Source organism: Caretta caretta, chromosome 5 (assembly GCF_965140235.1).
Source record: "Caretta caretta isolate rCarCar2 chromosome 5, rCarCar1.hap1, whole genome shotgun sequence".
Lineage (NCBI taxonomy): Eukaryota > Metazoa > Chordata > Testudines > Cheloniidae > Caretta > Caretta caretta.
This window is the reverse complement of record NC_134210.1, coordinates 20668807-20682579: the sequence shown is the minus strand read 5'-3', so window position 1 is coordinate 20682579 and position 13773 is coordinate 20668807. Positions and strand designations below refer to the sequence as shown.

Here is a 13773-nt window from a genome sequence, read left to right as displayed (position 1 = left end):
GATGAACCTTCCAGCCCCAGTGAGGATGTCAGTGGTGAGGAGATGCCTGATCTTCAAGTTAGTCAGAGTGAAGGTGACCTGGCAGCTACTGTAGCATCCGTATCTCCATCACAAATGGATGTAATCATGCACATTCTTCTCTGATCTACACTTTTCTTCAGGAGTGTGGTGGAGGCGCAAGAAACAGCTGCTGCTGAGTTTAGTTGCTTAAGTCTAGATGATCAAGGACTGTGGGCGCACTTGAGCAGTAGCCTGAGGGACTTCCTGGTACTGCATGGGCCACAACAAGTGAAAAACTTCATGTTCCCCAAAGACAATGAAAATAGAAGTTTCCATCCAACACATTACTGGTGTGAAATCCCCTATGGTGACAAAGTGGAGAGGCCATGGCTTATGTACTCAAAAACCCAGAATGCTGCATACTGTTTTTGTTGCAAACTCTTCCAGTCTAATGCTCTAGCCCCATTGGGTTCTACAGGAACAAAGGACTGGAAAAATCTGGCATGCCATGAGAAGGCAGCAAATCACCAGAGAGCATTCCATAGGTGGAAAGAGCTTGAGATGAGACGAAGGTTAAAAGTCACCACAGATGATCAGCATCAAAAGAAGATTGCTCTTTATCGGCAAAATGTTCTGAAAAGGCTCATTGTCAATGTAAGAATGCTTGCTATCCAAAACCTAGCACTGCGTGGCACTTCAGATCAGCTTTATGTGCCAAACAGTGGAAACTTCCTTAAAACTGTGGAACTAATGGGTGAGTTTGATGCTGTACTCCAGGAGCATCTAAGAAGAGTCACCACCCAGGAAATGTACACACACCACTACCTTGGAAAAACAATTCAAAATGAGATCATACAGTTACTGGCAACAAAAGTCAAACTGAAGATTGTGGCAGATCTGAAGTCAGCAAGGTATTACTCTGTTATTCTGGACTGCACACCTGACATCAGCCATATGGAACAAATGACTTTAATGGTGCATTTTGTAACAACAACAGAACCTAGTGAAAACGTGCCTGCAATGGTGACTGTCAGAGAGCATTTTCTAGAATTTATTGACATTGATGATACTACAGAAGCTGGTATGACAAATGTGCTTCATAAAAAGCTGGAAGATACGGGAATTGCAACAGCTGACACGAGAGGTCAGGGCTACGATAATGGTGCCAACATGAGAGGAAAGAACAGAGGAGTACAGACACGGATCTGAGAGTTAAACCCATGAGCTTTTTTTGTCCCATGCAGTTCTCATTCATTGAACTTGGTGGTCAGTGATGCAGCATCAGCAGCTTCTAGTGAGGCTGCTGAATTTTTTAATGTAATTCAAATCATCTATGTATTTTTCTCTGCATCAACTCATCGATGGCAAATTTTGAAGCAATATCTGGGAACATCCTCTCTGACACTGAAACCACTGAGTGGCACATGATGCAAAAGTCGAGCAGAGACAATAAAGCCTATCAAACACCAAATTGGGAAGATAGATGATGCCATAGTTGCCATTATGGCGGATAATGCTATGACAGGAACTGTTTGTGGGAGAACAGTGGCAGAGGGAAATGGAATCACCAGAAACATACATAACTTCAAATTTCTGTGTGGCTTAGTGTTGTGGCGTGACATAATGTTTGAAATAAATGTTGTAAGCAAGAGACTCCAAGGTGTTGACCTTGATATATCTGGAGCAATGAACAACGGGACAAAGCAAAGTCATACCTACAGTCTTACTGGTCAGATGAGGGATTTCAAAATGTTCTGAAGAGTGCACAGAAGTTGGCAGAGGAACTTCACACTGAAGCTATTTTCCCACCCATTCAAGAATACAAGAGTCACCAAAGAAGAAGACATTTTGTTTATGAGGCACAGGATAATCCCAAACAACAATATAAAGTTGAATTCTTTAACCAGGTGCTAGATTGTGCAATACAGTCAGCTGACGAACGTTTCATGCAGCTCAAGGAACACAATAGAATATTTGGGATGTTGTATGATATTCCAAAACTCCTCACTATACCTGAAGAAGACCTCCACCAGCAATGCAGGGCACTAGAGACAGTGTTGACACATGATGACATGCATGATATTGATGCAAGTGATTTAGGTGATCAACTGAAAGCCCTTTCAAGATACATTTCAGCAGGATCAACTCCAAAGGCTGTTCTGGAATATATGTGCACAAATAAGATGACCACCCTCTTTCCAAAAGGTCACCCTCTTTTGTTGCTCTGCGCATACCTCTAACACTTCCTGTAACAGTTACCAGTGGAGAACACAGCTTCTCCAAGCTGAAGTTAATAAAAACACATCTACGCTCCATAATGACACAGGAGACGCTGGTCGGCCTTGCAACCATCTCAATAGAGCATGAGCTGGCCCAGACTGTGGACCTTCAGCAGGAAACAGTTCAAATCTTTGCAACTAAGGAGGCATGGAAAGCACTACTTTGATTATTCAAACAGATAAAAATGCCAGGGTTTACTGTTCAGACAAGAAAAGTGATATTTGCTGTTCAGGTATTTGAAAGTTAAGTGTTACTTAAAATTTTTGAACAAGGCATTTTAAGTTGTTAGTTCTCCTTTATTGGGGTAGGTAGCAGAGCAATACCATGAGAGGAGTAGAACAGGAAGAAGGCAGAATTGAGACCTTTCTAAGTTTTGGCCCAAGCGAGGAGGCATGGGGCATCATTTGAGCTCCCGTCTCAGGTGCCAAAATGTTGTGGGCCGGCTCTGAACTCACAAACACATATCCAATTACCATCAGAGAAATCCCTCCCGTCCTTATAACTACATTTTTCATATTTTTTTTTTTAAATTCAGCCCTACTCTGTTGAATTGCAGCAAGGTGATCTAGTTAACCATGTCCTTGGCAGCGCATGAACTGTCTGAACTTTACTCAGGCGAGGGGGGGGGGGGGGAATGAAGGATTAGTATTTGGTTTTCCTCCCAGTTTTACTACCATTAATTCATTTGGAAATTTCATGGGATAAATACTGAAATAATGTGTTAATAAATGTAACACTAGCCATTCCCCAAATGTGACTTAAAAGAGGAACTGGACAAGACCAACCTTATACAGGTATTTCAGCACAAATCTGTGAATGTGAAGCTGATCGTTCAGAAAGAGAAAAGTTTAATTACAGCTAATGACCTAAATTCTGGGATTTCATTAAATAACAGATATTACAAATAAAAAGCTTTCCTCTGGTGTGTACCAGTATTCATATTCATTGTTTATACACTTGCCTTAATCATATATTTTAACCAAATTAGTTTCAGGATAAATGGAGAGTACTCACGTGATATAATACTGTCAATGTACTGTGGTAAATATGGAGCCCAAGCATCAATGGTTTCTTTCCGCCCTGCCTGTTCAATTCTTCTCAGTTCTGCTAACAGCAAGGCCTGGGCAGCTTCCCTTACCTACAAAGTAAACCAGAATGTCATACAAGCTCAACCCTCAAATAATATTTACAAATATTTTTTTAAAGGTAACAGGAAAGTTATCCAGCCATTACATTCTTACAATACAAACAACAGAGCTAAGCTAAAAAGATAAATTTACAAAACCCAACACCTAAATACTGTTTTTAGGTCTCTGACAGTTACATAGAGCTAAATTCTATGTCCATTTCCATAACTAGATGAAAAAAATTTAAATAAACATTAATAGTTTTTTAGCTTTCATTGACTACTTGACTCATTAAAGAGCACTTTTACTTAGAATCACAGAAGATTAGGGTTGGAAGAGACGTCAGGAGGTCATCTAGTCCAACCCCCTGCTCACAGCAGAACCAACTCCAACTAAATCATCCCAGACAGGGCTTTGTCAAGCCAGGCCTTAAAAACCTCTAAGGATGGAGATTTCACCACCTCTCTAGGTAACCCATTCTAGTGCTTTACCACCCTCCTAGTGAAATAGTGTTTCCTAATATCCAACCTAGACCTCCCCCGCTGCAACTTGAGACCATTACTCCTTGTTCTGTCATCTGGTACCACTGAGAATAGTCTAGATCCATCCCCTTTGAAACCCCCCTTCAGATAGTTGAAGGCTGCTATCAAATCCCCCCTCATTCTTCTCTTCTGCAGACTAAATAATCCCAGTTCCCTCAGCGTCTCCTCAGAAGTCATGTGACCCAGCCCCCTATCATTTTCATTGCCCTCCGCTGGACTCTTTCCAATTTGTCCACATCCTTTCTGTAGTGGGGGGCCCAAACTGGACACAATACTCCAGATGTGGCCTCACCAGTGCCGAATAGAGGGGAATAATCACTTCCCTTGATCTGCTGGCAATGCTCCTACTAATGCAGCGCAATATGCCATTAGCCTCCTTGGCAACAAGGGCACACTGATGACTCATCTCCAGCTTCTCGTCCACGGTAATCCCCAGGTCTTTTTCTGCAGAACTGCCACTTAGCCAGTCGGTCCCCAGCCTGTAGCAGTGCATGGGTTTCTTCCGGCCTAAGTGCAGGCCTCGGCACTTGTCCTTGTTGAACCTCATCAGATTTCTTTTGGCCCAATCGTCCAATTTATCTCGGTCACTCTGGACCCTATCCCTACCCTCCAGCATATCTATCTCTCCCCCTAGCTTAGTGTCATCCACAAACTTGCTGAGGGTGCAAACCATTCTATCATTCAGATCATTAATGACAATGGTAAACAAAACCGGCCCCAGGACAGACTCCTGGGGCACTCTGCTTGACACTGGCTGCCAACTAGATATCGAGCTGTTGATCACCACCCATTCAGCCCGACGATCTAGCCAGCTTTCTATCCACCTTCTAGTCCATTCATCCAATCCATACCTTTTTAACTTGCTGGCAAGACTTCTGTGGGACATCGTATCAAAAGATTTCCCCATAACCACAGAGCCAGTTATCTCATCATTTTATTTCATTTTATCTTACTTATTTTATTAAATAAAAGAGAAGACCTGTAAACTACTTGAAATTCAGCTACTCCAAATGAATTTGTTAAAATGGTCTGTATATTAGGGAAAGGGAGGTTTTCTACTGCCAAATAAAATTACTTACAGGTATTTTAGTGAAACAATGACGACATCCAGTGGCCAGTTAGATAAATCACAGATTCATATTTCTCTTGATAAAGTTCTACAGTTCTAGCTCCCAATTTAAATCCAAAATACTGGTTTAAAATATAGAGAGGCCAGGTATCTGTTTAAAAGCTGACCTGCTATTTGAAAAACATTATCCAATATTGCAGCTTACAATTTTTTTTCGAACCTAAATTCTTTGTCATATGCAGATCCCTTTGTTTTGCAATTTGCAACTTAATATTACCTCCAAGCATCGATCCTGCCACCTGCGAGCTAGCATCTCAAGAAGAGGAGGTCTAAATTTCTCCAATCCCAACAGGTCGGGGAGCATAACACAATGCATAGCAGCTAGTTGACTCCATCCTGTTAAAATATGTTAAAAACAGGCATAAAAAACACATAGGCAATTTTAACATCAAAAGGTCAAAATATATGCATTTTATTTAAATGTATTCAAAATATTTTTGGATTTACTCTGGCCACTGGCTTGGGATATGCACTTTTTCCCTAAGGCTAAATTGCTTCTTAGGGAACAGTGTGGAAACTACTCTGCATGCAGACAGCTCTCTCACTGACAAGATCAGGGTCTTAGTAAATAATATGCAATACTTTTTCTTGCAAGGCAGATATTTTTACATAAAGAACAATATTACTGTTGCCATTAAAAAACACATACACAGCTAAATCTCTGTTCTAAGCCAAATTCAGACAAGTTTGTCAATTGCAACAACTCTCAAAATGTTACATTGTAGCAAGAAGTCACAAAAATCCAGGTTCAAAAAAACAAATAAGACAAAAAACAAAACAAAAACTACACAGATGAGTTACTACTACAGATGTGAGGTATATTTAAACAGCAGTTAAAAGAATCTTTGCTGAGATCAAAAGAGGGCTGTGTGTCCACTAAAAACATGACCATCTGTTTGTTGCTGTCATCTGAAGCAGAACACAATTCTTTTCCCCTCTGTCATGGGAACCTAAGGTTTAACCGTACATAGAACTTGACCCAGAGCCCATGAAAATTAATGGGCAACTTTCCACACTTTTCAGTGGACATTTGATCAGGCCTTCAGAGCGCATATGAGCTTCCAGTACCAACCACACAAATTGAATTGGCTCTCTAAGGCTCAGATCCTGCAAAGAAAACTAACTGGTCAGATCCCTACACACGTGCAGAGCCCCACAGACTTAGACTGGGGTCTATCTGCCTGTGTCTCAGTGCACACTGAGAATCAGGGTCTCGGTCATAATCTATATTGTGGTCTTGACTCAACAAAGTATTTAAAAACATGCTTTGAGATTTAAAGTGCTTGAGTTCATTACTGAATCAGGGACTATACATAGAATTAAATGCAAAAACAAAAACAAAACAAAATCCATGAATTCATTCGACATTGAAACAGATTTTAAAAAGCACCACCCATGAAATTCAAAGGAAGTGTAAGTCAGCTGGCTCGTATATACATTTGCATTACTTTATATGGAGTTTAACACCTTAATATTCAAGTGCAACATGTCACGTTACTGTCATTAAGCATGCAAAGTGTCAGCAGTAATACTGCACGTTGTTTTTGTACTTAATTTCATTTTTAGCTTTTTAAAGTATTATTTTAAACAACAAATAGAAAAGATGCCAGTTTAAAGTGACCTACCAGCATGTGAGAACAGAACATACATACAATTCAATATTTGAATGAAAGCTTGACCTGTTCATTTAAATCCTTATTTCAACATGTAATGCTTCAGACATATATGCTTACCATAACACATTGAAGCATCACACCTTCTATGTTAGTCAGTAAAAATAAGCATATCCAGCTTGTGCAATATGGCATTTTAGAATTTGTATAACTTATTCCAAGTAAAATTTCGTGAATTATAATCTTTTTTGCAGAAAAAGACCCTCTCCCTTAATTGACTCAGTGGGTATTTCAAAATAATTTCAAGCTTTCCCACAGAAAAATTAATTTCTGAACTAATAAAAAAAATCAAAAGAAATTTCATCTTTAAAAAGTAACTGTTTCTGATAGTTATAAGCACTTGAATACAGGAGCACAGAATGCAACTCCACCCTCACTGACTTTGTGGCTAGCACAGCAGCACTTACAATCACCTCCTATATTGAGTATTTTCAGTAATCTGTAAATTAATCATAAAAATTCTATTTCAGCTGACACTTCCCATAAAATTTCTCTACACAGAAGCGACATTTTAAAAACTGGATTTTCTCAGTCAAACAGACAAACAATTTAAATCCAGCTATTTTAAAATTACATGAATACAAAAATACAGAAAAGTTAAATGATTGTAAAAAAAATTGTGTGTTTCTATTACTTCCAATCTTTTTGTTTTGTTTTTAAATAATATTTTAGGGCTTCAGTTCATAATGTAGACTAAGTAACACTGGTATAAAAAACAACTGTAGTACTCAAGTTTCAGAAATGACAACATACTCATACTAATAATTGTTCTCAAGAATCTTTACTATCAATTTGATATTCCTATCATTGCGAACTGTAAAACAGAAATTACATCCACAACAGAGAAACTAATCTGTTGTTAAACATAATACTAAAGGTATTAAAAAAAAATTTTTTAAATGGTTTCATGGCTCCAGAATGCAAAATGCATATGATGCCATAGTTGTGGCCATCCAAGGTGCCTGAACTGGAGCTCCCTTTATATATATGTAGGCATGGCAACATTCAATTTATATTTTTTAATAATTTCAATTGAAAGTATTTGTTTTAGGTCTGTCAAGTGATTAAAAAAATTAATCACGAATAATCACGCTGTTCATTAATAACAGAATACCATTTATCTAAAGATTTTTGAATGTTTTCTACATTTTCAAATATATTGATTTCAATTACAACACAGAATACAAAGTGTACAGTGCTCACTTTACATTATTATTTTTATTTCAAATATTTGCACTGTAAAAAAAGAAATTTTATTTTTCAATTCACATAATAGAATTACTGTAGTGCAATCTCTTTATCATGAAAGTTGAACTTACAAATGTAACATTATGTATAAAAAAATAACTGCATTCAAAAATAAAACAATGTAAAACTTTAGAGCCTATAAGTCCACTAAATTCTACTTCAGCCAGTCACTCAGACAAACAAGTCTGGTTACAATTTGCAGGTGATAATGCTGCCAACTTCTTGTTTACAATGTCACCTGAAAGTGAGAACAGGCGTTCGCATGGCACTGTTGTAGCCGGTGTCGCAAAATATTTACATACCAGATGCACTGAAGATTCATATGTCCCTTCATGCTTCAACCACCATTCCAGAGGACATGCATCCATGCTGATGATGGGTTCTGCTCGATAACAATCCAAAGCAGAGTGGACCGATGCATGTTTATTTTCATCATCTGAGTCAGATGCCACCAGCAGAAGGTTGATTTTCTCTTTTGGTAGTTTGGGTTCTGTAGTTTTCGCATCTGAGTGTTGCTCTTTTAAGACTTATGAAAGCATGCTCCACACCTTGTCCCTCTCAAATTTTGGACTGAACTTGAGATTCAGATTCAGGTTAAGTGTGTAGCTATCTTTAGAAATCTCACATTGGTACCTTCTTTGCATTTTGTCAATTCTGCAGTGAAAGCGTTCTTAAAATGAACAACGTGCTGGGTCATTATCTGAGACTGCTAGAACATGAAATATATGGCAGAATGCGGGTAAAACAGAGCAGGGGACATACAATTCTCCCCTCAGGATTTAAGTCACAGATTTAATTAATGCATTTTTTTTTTTAACGAGCATCATCAGCATGGAAGCGTGTCCTCTGGAATGGTGGCCGAAGCATAAAGGGACATATGAATCTTTAGTGCACCTGGTATGTAAATATCTTGCAACACCAGCTACAACAGTGCCATGCGAACGCCTGTTCTCACTTTCAGGTGACATTGTATGAATGTTTAGCATATCTGGCACGTAAATACCTTGCAACGCTGGCTACAAAAGTGCCATGCAAATGTCTGTTCTCACTTTCAGGTGACATTGTAAATAAGGAGGAGGCAGCATTATCTCCTGCAAATATAAACAAACTTGTTTGTCTTAGCGACTGGCTGAACAAGAAGTAGGACTGAGTGGATTTGTAGACTCTAAAGTTTTACATTGTTTTGTTTTTGAGTGCAGCTATGTAACAAAAAAATTCTACATTTGTAAGTTATACTTTCATGATAAAGAGTTTGCATTACAGTACTTGTAGAAGGTGAATTGTAAAATACTATTTCTTTTGTTTATCATTTTACAGTGCATATATTTGTAATCAAAAACAATAATATAAAATGAGCACTGTACACTTTGTATTCTGTGTTGTAATATAAAATCTATATAGTTGAAAATGTAGAAAAAAAATCCAAAAATATTTAAAAATTTCAATTTGTAATCTATTGTTTAGCAGTGCGATTAATCGCAATTACTTTTTTTTGTTAATCGCGTGAGTTAACTGTGATTAATTGACAGCCCTAATTTGTTTATTTTAAGCATCGTTTTATTTTTATTTAAATTTTCACAGTTGTAAAAAATTATGAGTTTTAAGCATTTTTTCCCCCATTTTAAACTTTCACAGTTGTGGGAATGTATGTGGGGGAGGGGTCAGATAATAATTTAATGACAGTAGATGTTGAGACAAAAAAAGTTAAAGTTGTATAATTGTTAAAACACAAATTGTTAACATGTCAAAATATACAAAGTAAATAGTCTTAAATCAAACTCAAGTTCTCAAGCAGCATTTTCCTTACTTTGCCTATCTGTAAATTTTAATCATCACTGATGGACATTTTTTCATCTTTTGTGAGTATACAGTGAAATTGACCTTTCTCAACATTTACAGATAAAAATTGAATCCTTGCAAGCCAAGATACAGGAGAGAGAGAGAGGGGACAGTTGGCATGGTGTTATCCTGTGAGGGCCCCTCAACTTTGGAATATGCTGCCGTTCCCTGTCTAACAGGGTCCCAGTTTGTCAACCTTGAAGGCATATGTGTTTTCCCTAACTGAGATACATTGAAATTATTCTGTTTTTTAAATGAGAAGTTTCAGATGGAAAGAATGTCTATAAACAATTCTCATGGATTTAAAGTAAACATGATTTTCACAAAATTCAGGAAATATGAATTAAAAATAATCCTTGTCAACATTTTTACCCAGTATTAATGATCAAAGTTGGAGACCACAAATTTCATTTTGCATCTCTCCCAAGACAAATGAATATGCAGATTAAAGAGTCATGTCATAACAATGATAACGACATTAGTTGTAAGTAAATGACGAGTAGATAGAAAATGTGGAGAGAATACCTTCATTTACTAAGAAACAGCTACGTAAAGTAGGAGCAGGGTCAGAGCCAGAGCGATCAGCTTCAGAGCTAGAACAAACAGCAGGAGGAACTTGCAGAGGATAGAAGAAATTTAAAAAAAAAAAAAAGAGAGAGAGAGAGAGAGGAAAATGAAGATAGACATTTCTGAAAAACTGATTAGTGTTACTGAAAAATGAAAAAAGAAAAACTGAGACAAACTGTGACTACATCAACTATAAAATAAAAATATTCTAGGTTTTACCAGAAGTGTAACATCAGTGACAGAAAGACAGGCATATGCGAAAGATACTAACATTAAACTTGCTTATTTGGAATAGACAAGAGTCACTGTAAATTAAGGGATTTCAAATTTGCTTTAAAATATAGCATGAATTCACAGTATTACACAGCACATCAACTAAATGCAGCTAAAATCATATCTGTTAAATTAAAAAAAACACCAAATATGACACTTTAAAAAGATTATTCCCAAAACTAAGCGATTTGCTATTTCCTACTACTAGTTACAAAAACTAGAAATAGATACTCCTACAACAAGGCATCCCATCTAATCCATGACTCTACCCCTGAAGGACTGCTTCCTACAATTTTAGTTCTTAGTCTAGTTTTAAATGTCTGAAACTATTAAAACTAGACTAAATAAAGCCCTATACAAATAAACTGTAGCAGAAAACCTACACAAACATATAAAGTGTGTTCTATCATAAAGTAAAACTAGGCCTGTAGATAAGCAACTTTTAATGTAACGTTGTACAAAAAACTGTAACTGCTAAATTAAAGCATTTCAGGCTTTGAAATAGTCATGTTGTAAATTGCATCATTTCTTAGTGCAAAGGCAGTCCAAAACTAGTAATAAACATTATAGTCACACTAATGCTCCGTGACTCAAATTATCATATGAAAAGACAGGCAAACCTTATGTCACACACATTCTACAAGCAGAGGTCAATGTTAAGATTTAGAGGTCACTATTTGACACTTCCTTCCTATAGAGAAATTACCATATGTCATGCACAAGCATCTTCAAATTAATCCCTCTCCTTTATTCCATTGCAGAACAACAATAGGTTTAGGCTCCTGAACAGATTAACCATTGTCTTCTAAATGGTATGTTTGCTTTTCATGCAATGAACTTCTTTTGTCACTGTAAGGACATCTGCATCAAAACTACTTTTTTCCATAATTTCCACGCGAACACATCATGATGGCACGTGTAAAGTGAAAGAATAACTAGCGTAAACTGCCAACCTTTTATTTTATCGAAAGAAAAATTAGATGTACTAGATATGGTAAAACAACCAACCCTGAATTTGATTTATGAGAATAAAAAGTTTAGAGAGTTTTATAAAAAATAAACTGTCTGGTAATTCACTTGGAAAAGTATCTGTTCATTTTCTTAGGATAGCTCCCTCCAAATGCACTTTTATATCAATCACTGTAACTGGAAATAACAACAGCTGGCTCAAATAGCCCAGTGACTTTGGGCTCTACACAGATACTGGTCAAAGTGATGGAGATCAAATGTGCCACAATGTGTACTAATTCTCCTAATTGATCTTAAAAAAAAATAGCAAAAGAAATCAACAAGACAACAAGATGCTACAAGTACTACATATAGGGATAAAGAGATTTGAAAATATTGACTTTAACCTACTGCCTACGAATACCACCTGGAACAAAGATACTAAATAGAAATGTGGAGAAAATCAGAATTCAGCTTCCCATGAAGAAATACATAAATCTAATTTGGAGAAAATAGAGGTACAAACTTAATTATGCTTGTTATAAAACACACCACAAAATGAAAGTTGAAAATGACCATTTAAATAAGTGAACATCCTACACTATACAGGGATTTGACACCAATGCATAATTTCATTTTTGCAGATTACATTCTAATATAATTCAGTTCCCAACTGATGTCTTTAAACGTGTTATTTACCATCATAATTAGGATTGCCATTTGGATGAAAAATGACAGGTTTTTCATTCTGAAAAGGATAACTCTCATACAGAATGAATGACTTCTTTACAATCTCCACTGAGCTCTCCCTAATTTTAAAAACTTTCTTTAAGAAAGAAGGAAAGTAAATGGGTGAAAAAGGGAAGATGTCTTGAACCAATAATGCTCAATGGGCAACTAGTCTGGATCTTTTACCACCATAATTTTGCCATTAAGTTCCAGTTCTCCATTAACCTTTCATCTCATCCCAACTTTGGCCCTGATCTCACAAACACATGTTTTGAGTACATTTATGCATCCAAGTCCTGAAGCTAAACTGAGCTGAGTTTCTCTTATCTAATGAAAGTACTGGCTTAACAAAAGAATGAAGATTCACAAATGTTGCTGCCTAGCAAATTTCCTCTTTGAAGAGGAACCCCTCTCTTTTTGTGTCCAAGATGACAATACCATCACTTAGAGAAGAAATTATCCCTCGTGCCTAGTAGCTTTCCAAATGGTAAAGCAAATCCATAGCTTTTTTGGTTGAGCTAGACTATAAATAAAGCAGCACAATGGCAAAAGAAATGCTTACTGTAACTGTGGTTCTTCAAGATGTGATGCAGATGTGTATTGCACTTAGGTGTGTGTGCGCACCTCGTGCACCAGAGCTGGAGAATTTTGCCTAACAGCACCTGTAGAGGGGTAGTGCTCACACCTCTTGCCCTTAAACCCTCCCCTGGCCTCTTGCCCTTAGACCTCCCCCTCCCCAAGTTTCTTTGCCCCCAAACGCCCAGAGACTAGACTCTGATGCAGTGGGATGGATGGTGCATCATGGAATACACGTCAGTAACCATTTATTCTTCTTAGAGTAGATGCAGCAGTGTATTCCACTTAGGTGGCTTACAAGCTACCCACAGAAGGTGAGTCTAGGGGTCTATTTAAACAACGCCTACAAGACTGCCTTCCCAATATTTGCATCTGCTCTGGATGCTGCGGTAATGGCATAATGGTTTGTAAATGTTTGTATCAACAACCATGTGGCAACCCTGCAAATGTCCAGGATCGAGACGTCACTTAAGAACACTACCGATGTAGCTTGCACCCTCCCAGAATGAGCTTTCACCTGTTTCATATGCAGTCTTGATGCAGGAAGTTATCCACTTAGAGATCATCTGTGAGGAAACTGCCTGTCACTTCATAGGGTATGCGTATGACGCAAACAAACGAAGCAAAGCCCAAAAGGGTTTAGACCTGTCAACATAAAAGGCCAGACATCATCTAACATCCAAAGTGTGAAGATGCCTCTCCTCCAGAGATGAAAGGAGCATGGGGAAAAAAAAACAGGCAAATATGCCCCCTCGTTTAAATGAAACTGAAAGACCACTTTAGGCACAAATTACAGCTGCGGCTGCATCATCACTTTATCTTTGATGGCAGAGCCTCCTTAC

At 37.6% G+C, this 13773-nt stretch overlaps 1 protein-coding gene across 4 annotated transcripts in view; it reads right to left on the bottom strand.

Annotated features, from left to right (window-relative positions):
- Window positions 1-13773, bottom strand: part of WDR7 (WD repeat domain 7) — a 375678-nt gene that overhangs the window by 248498 nt on the left and 113407 nt on the right. For 3 of the 4 annotated variants that reach the window (XM_048851745.2, XM_048851746.2, XM_048851747.2), the window contains 3 exons: window positions 10364-10453; window positions 5296-5414; window positions 3295-3418 (listed from right to left, as the gene is read on the bottom strand). In XM_048851745.2, coding sequence (XP_048707702.2) covers window positions 3295-3418; window positions 5296-5414; window positions 10364-10453 — 333 coding nt within the window. The remainder of the gene's footprint in view (window positions 1-3294; window positions 3419-5295; window positions 5415-10363; window positions 10454-13773) is intronic. The other variant, XM_075128394.1, reaches the window with a different exon arrangement.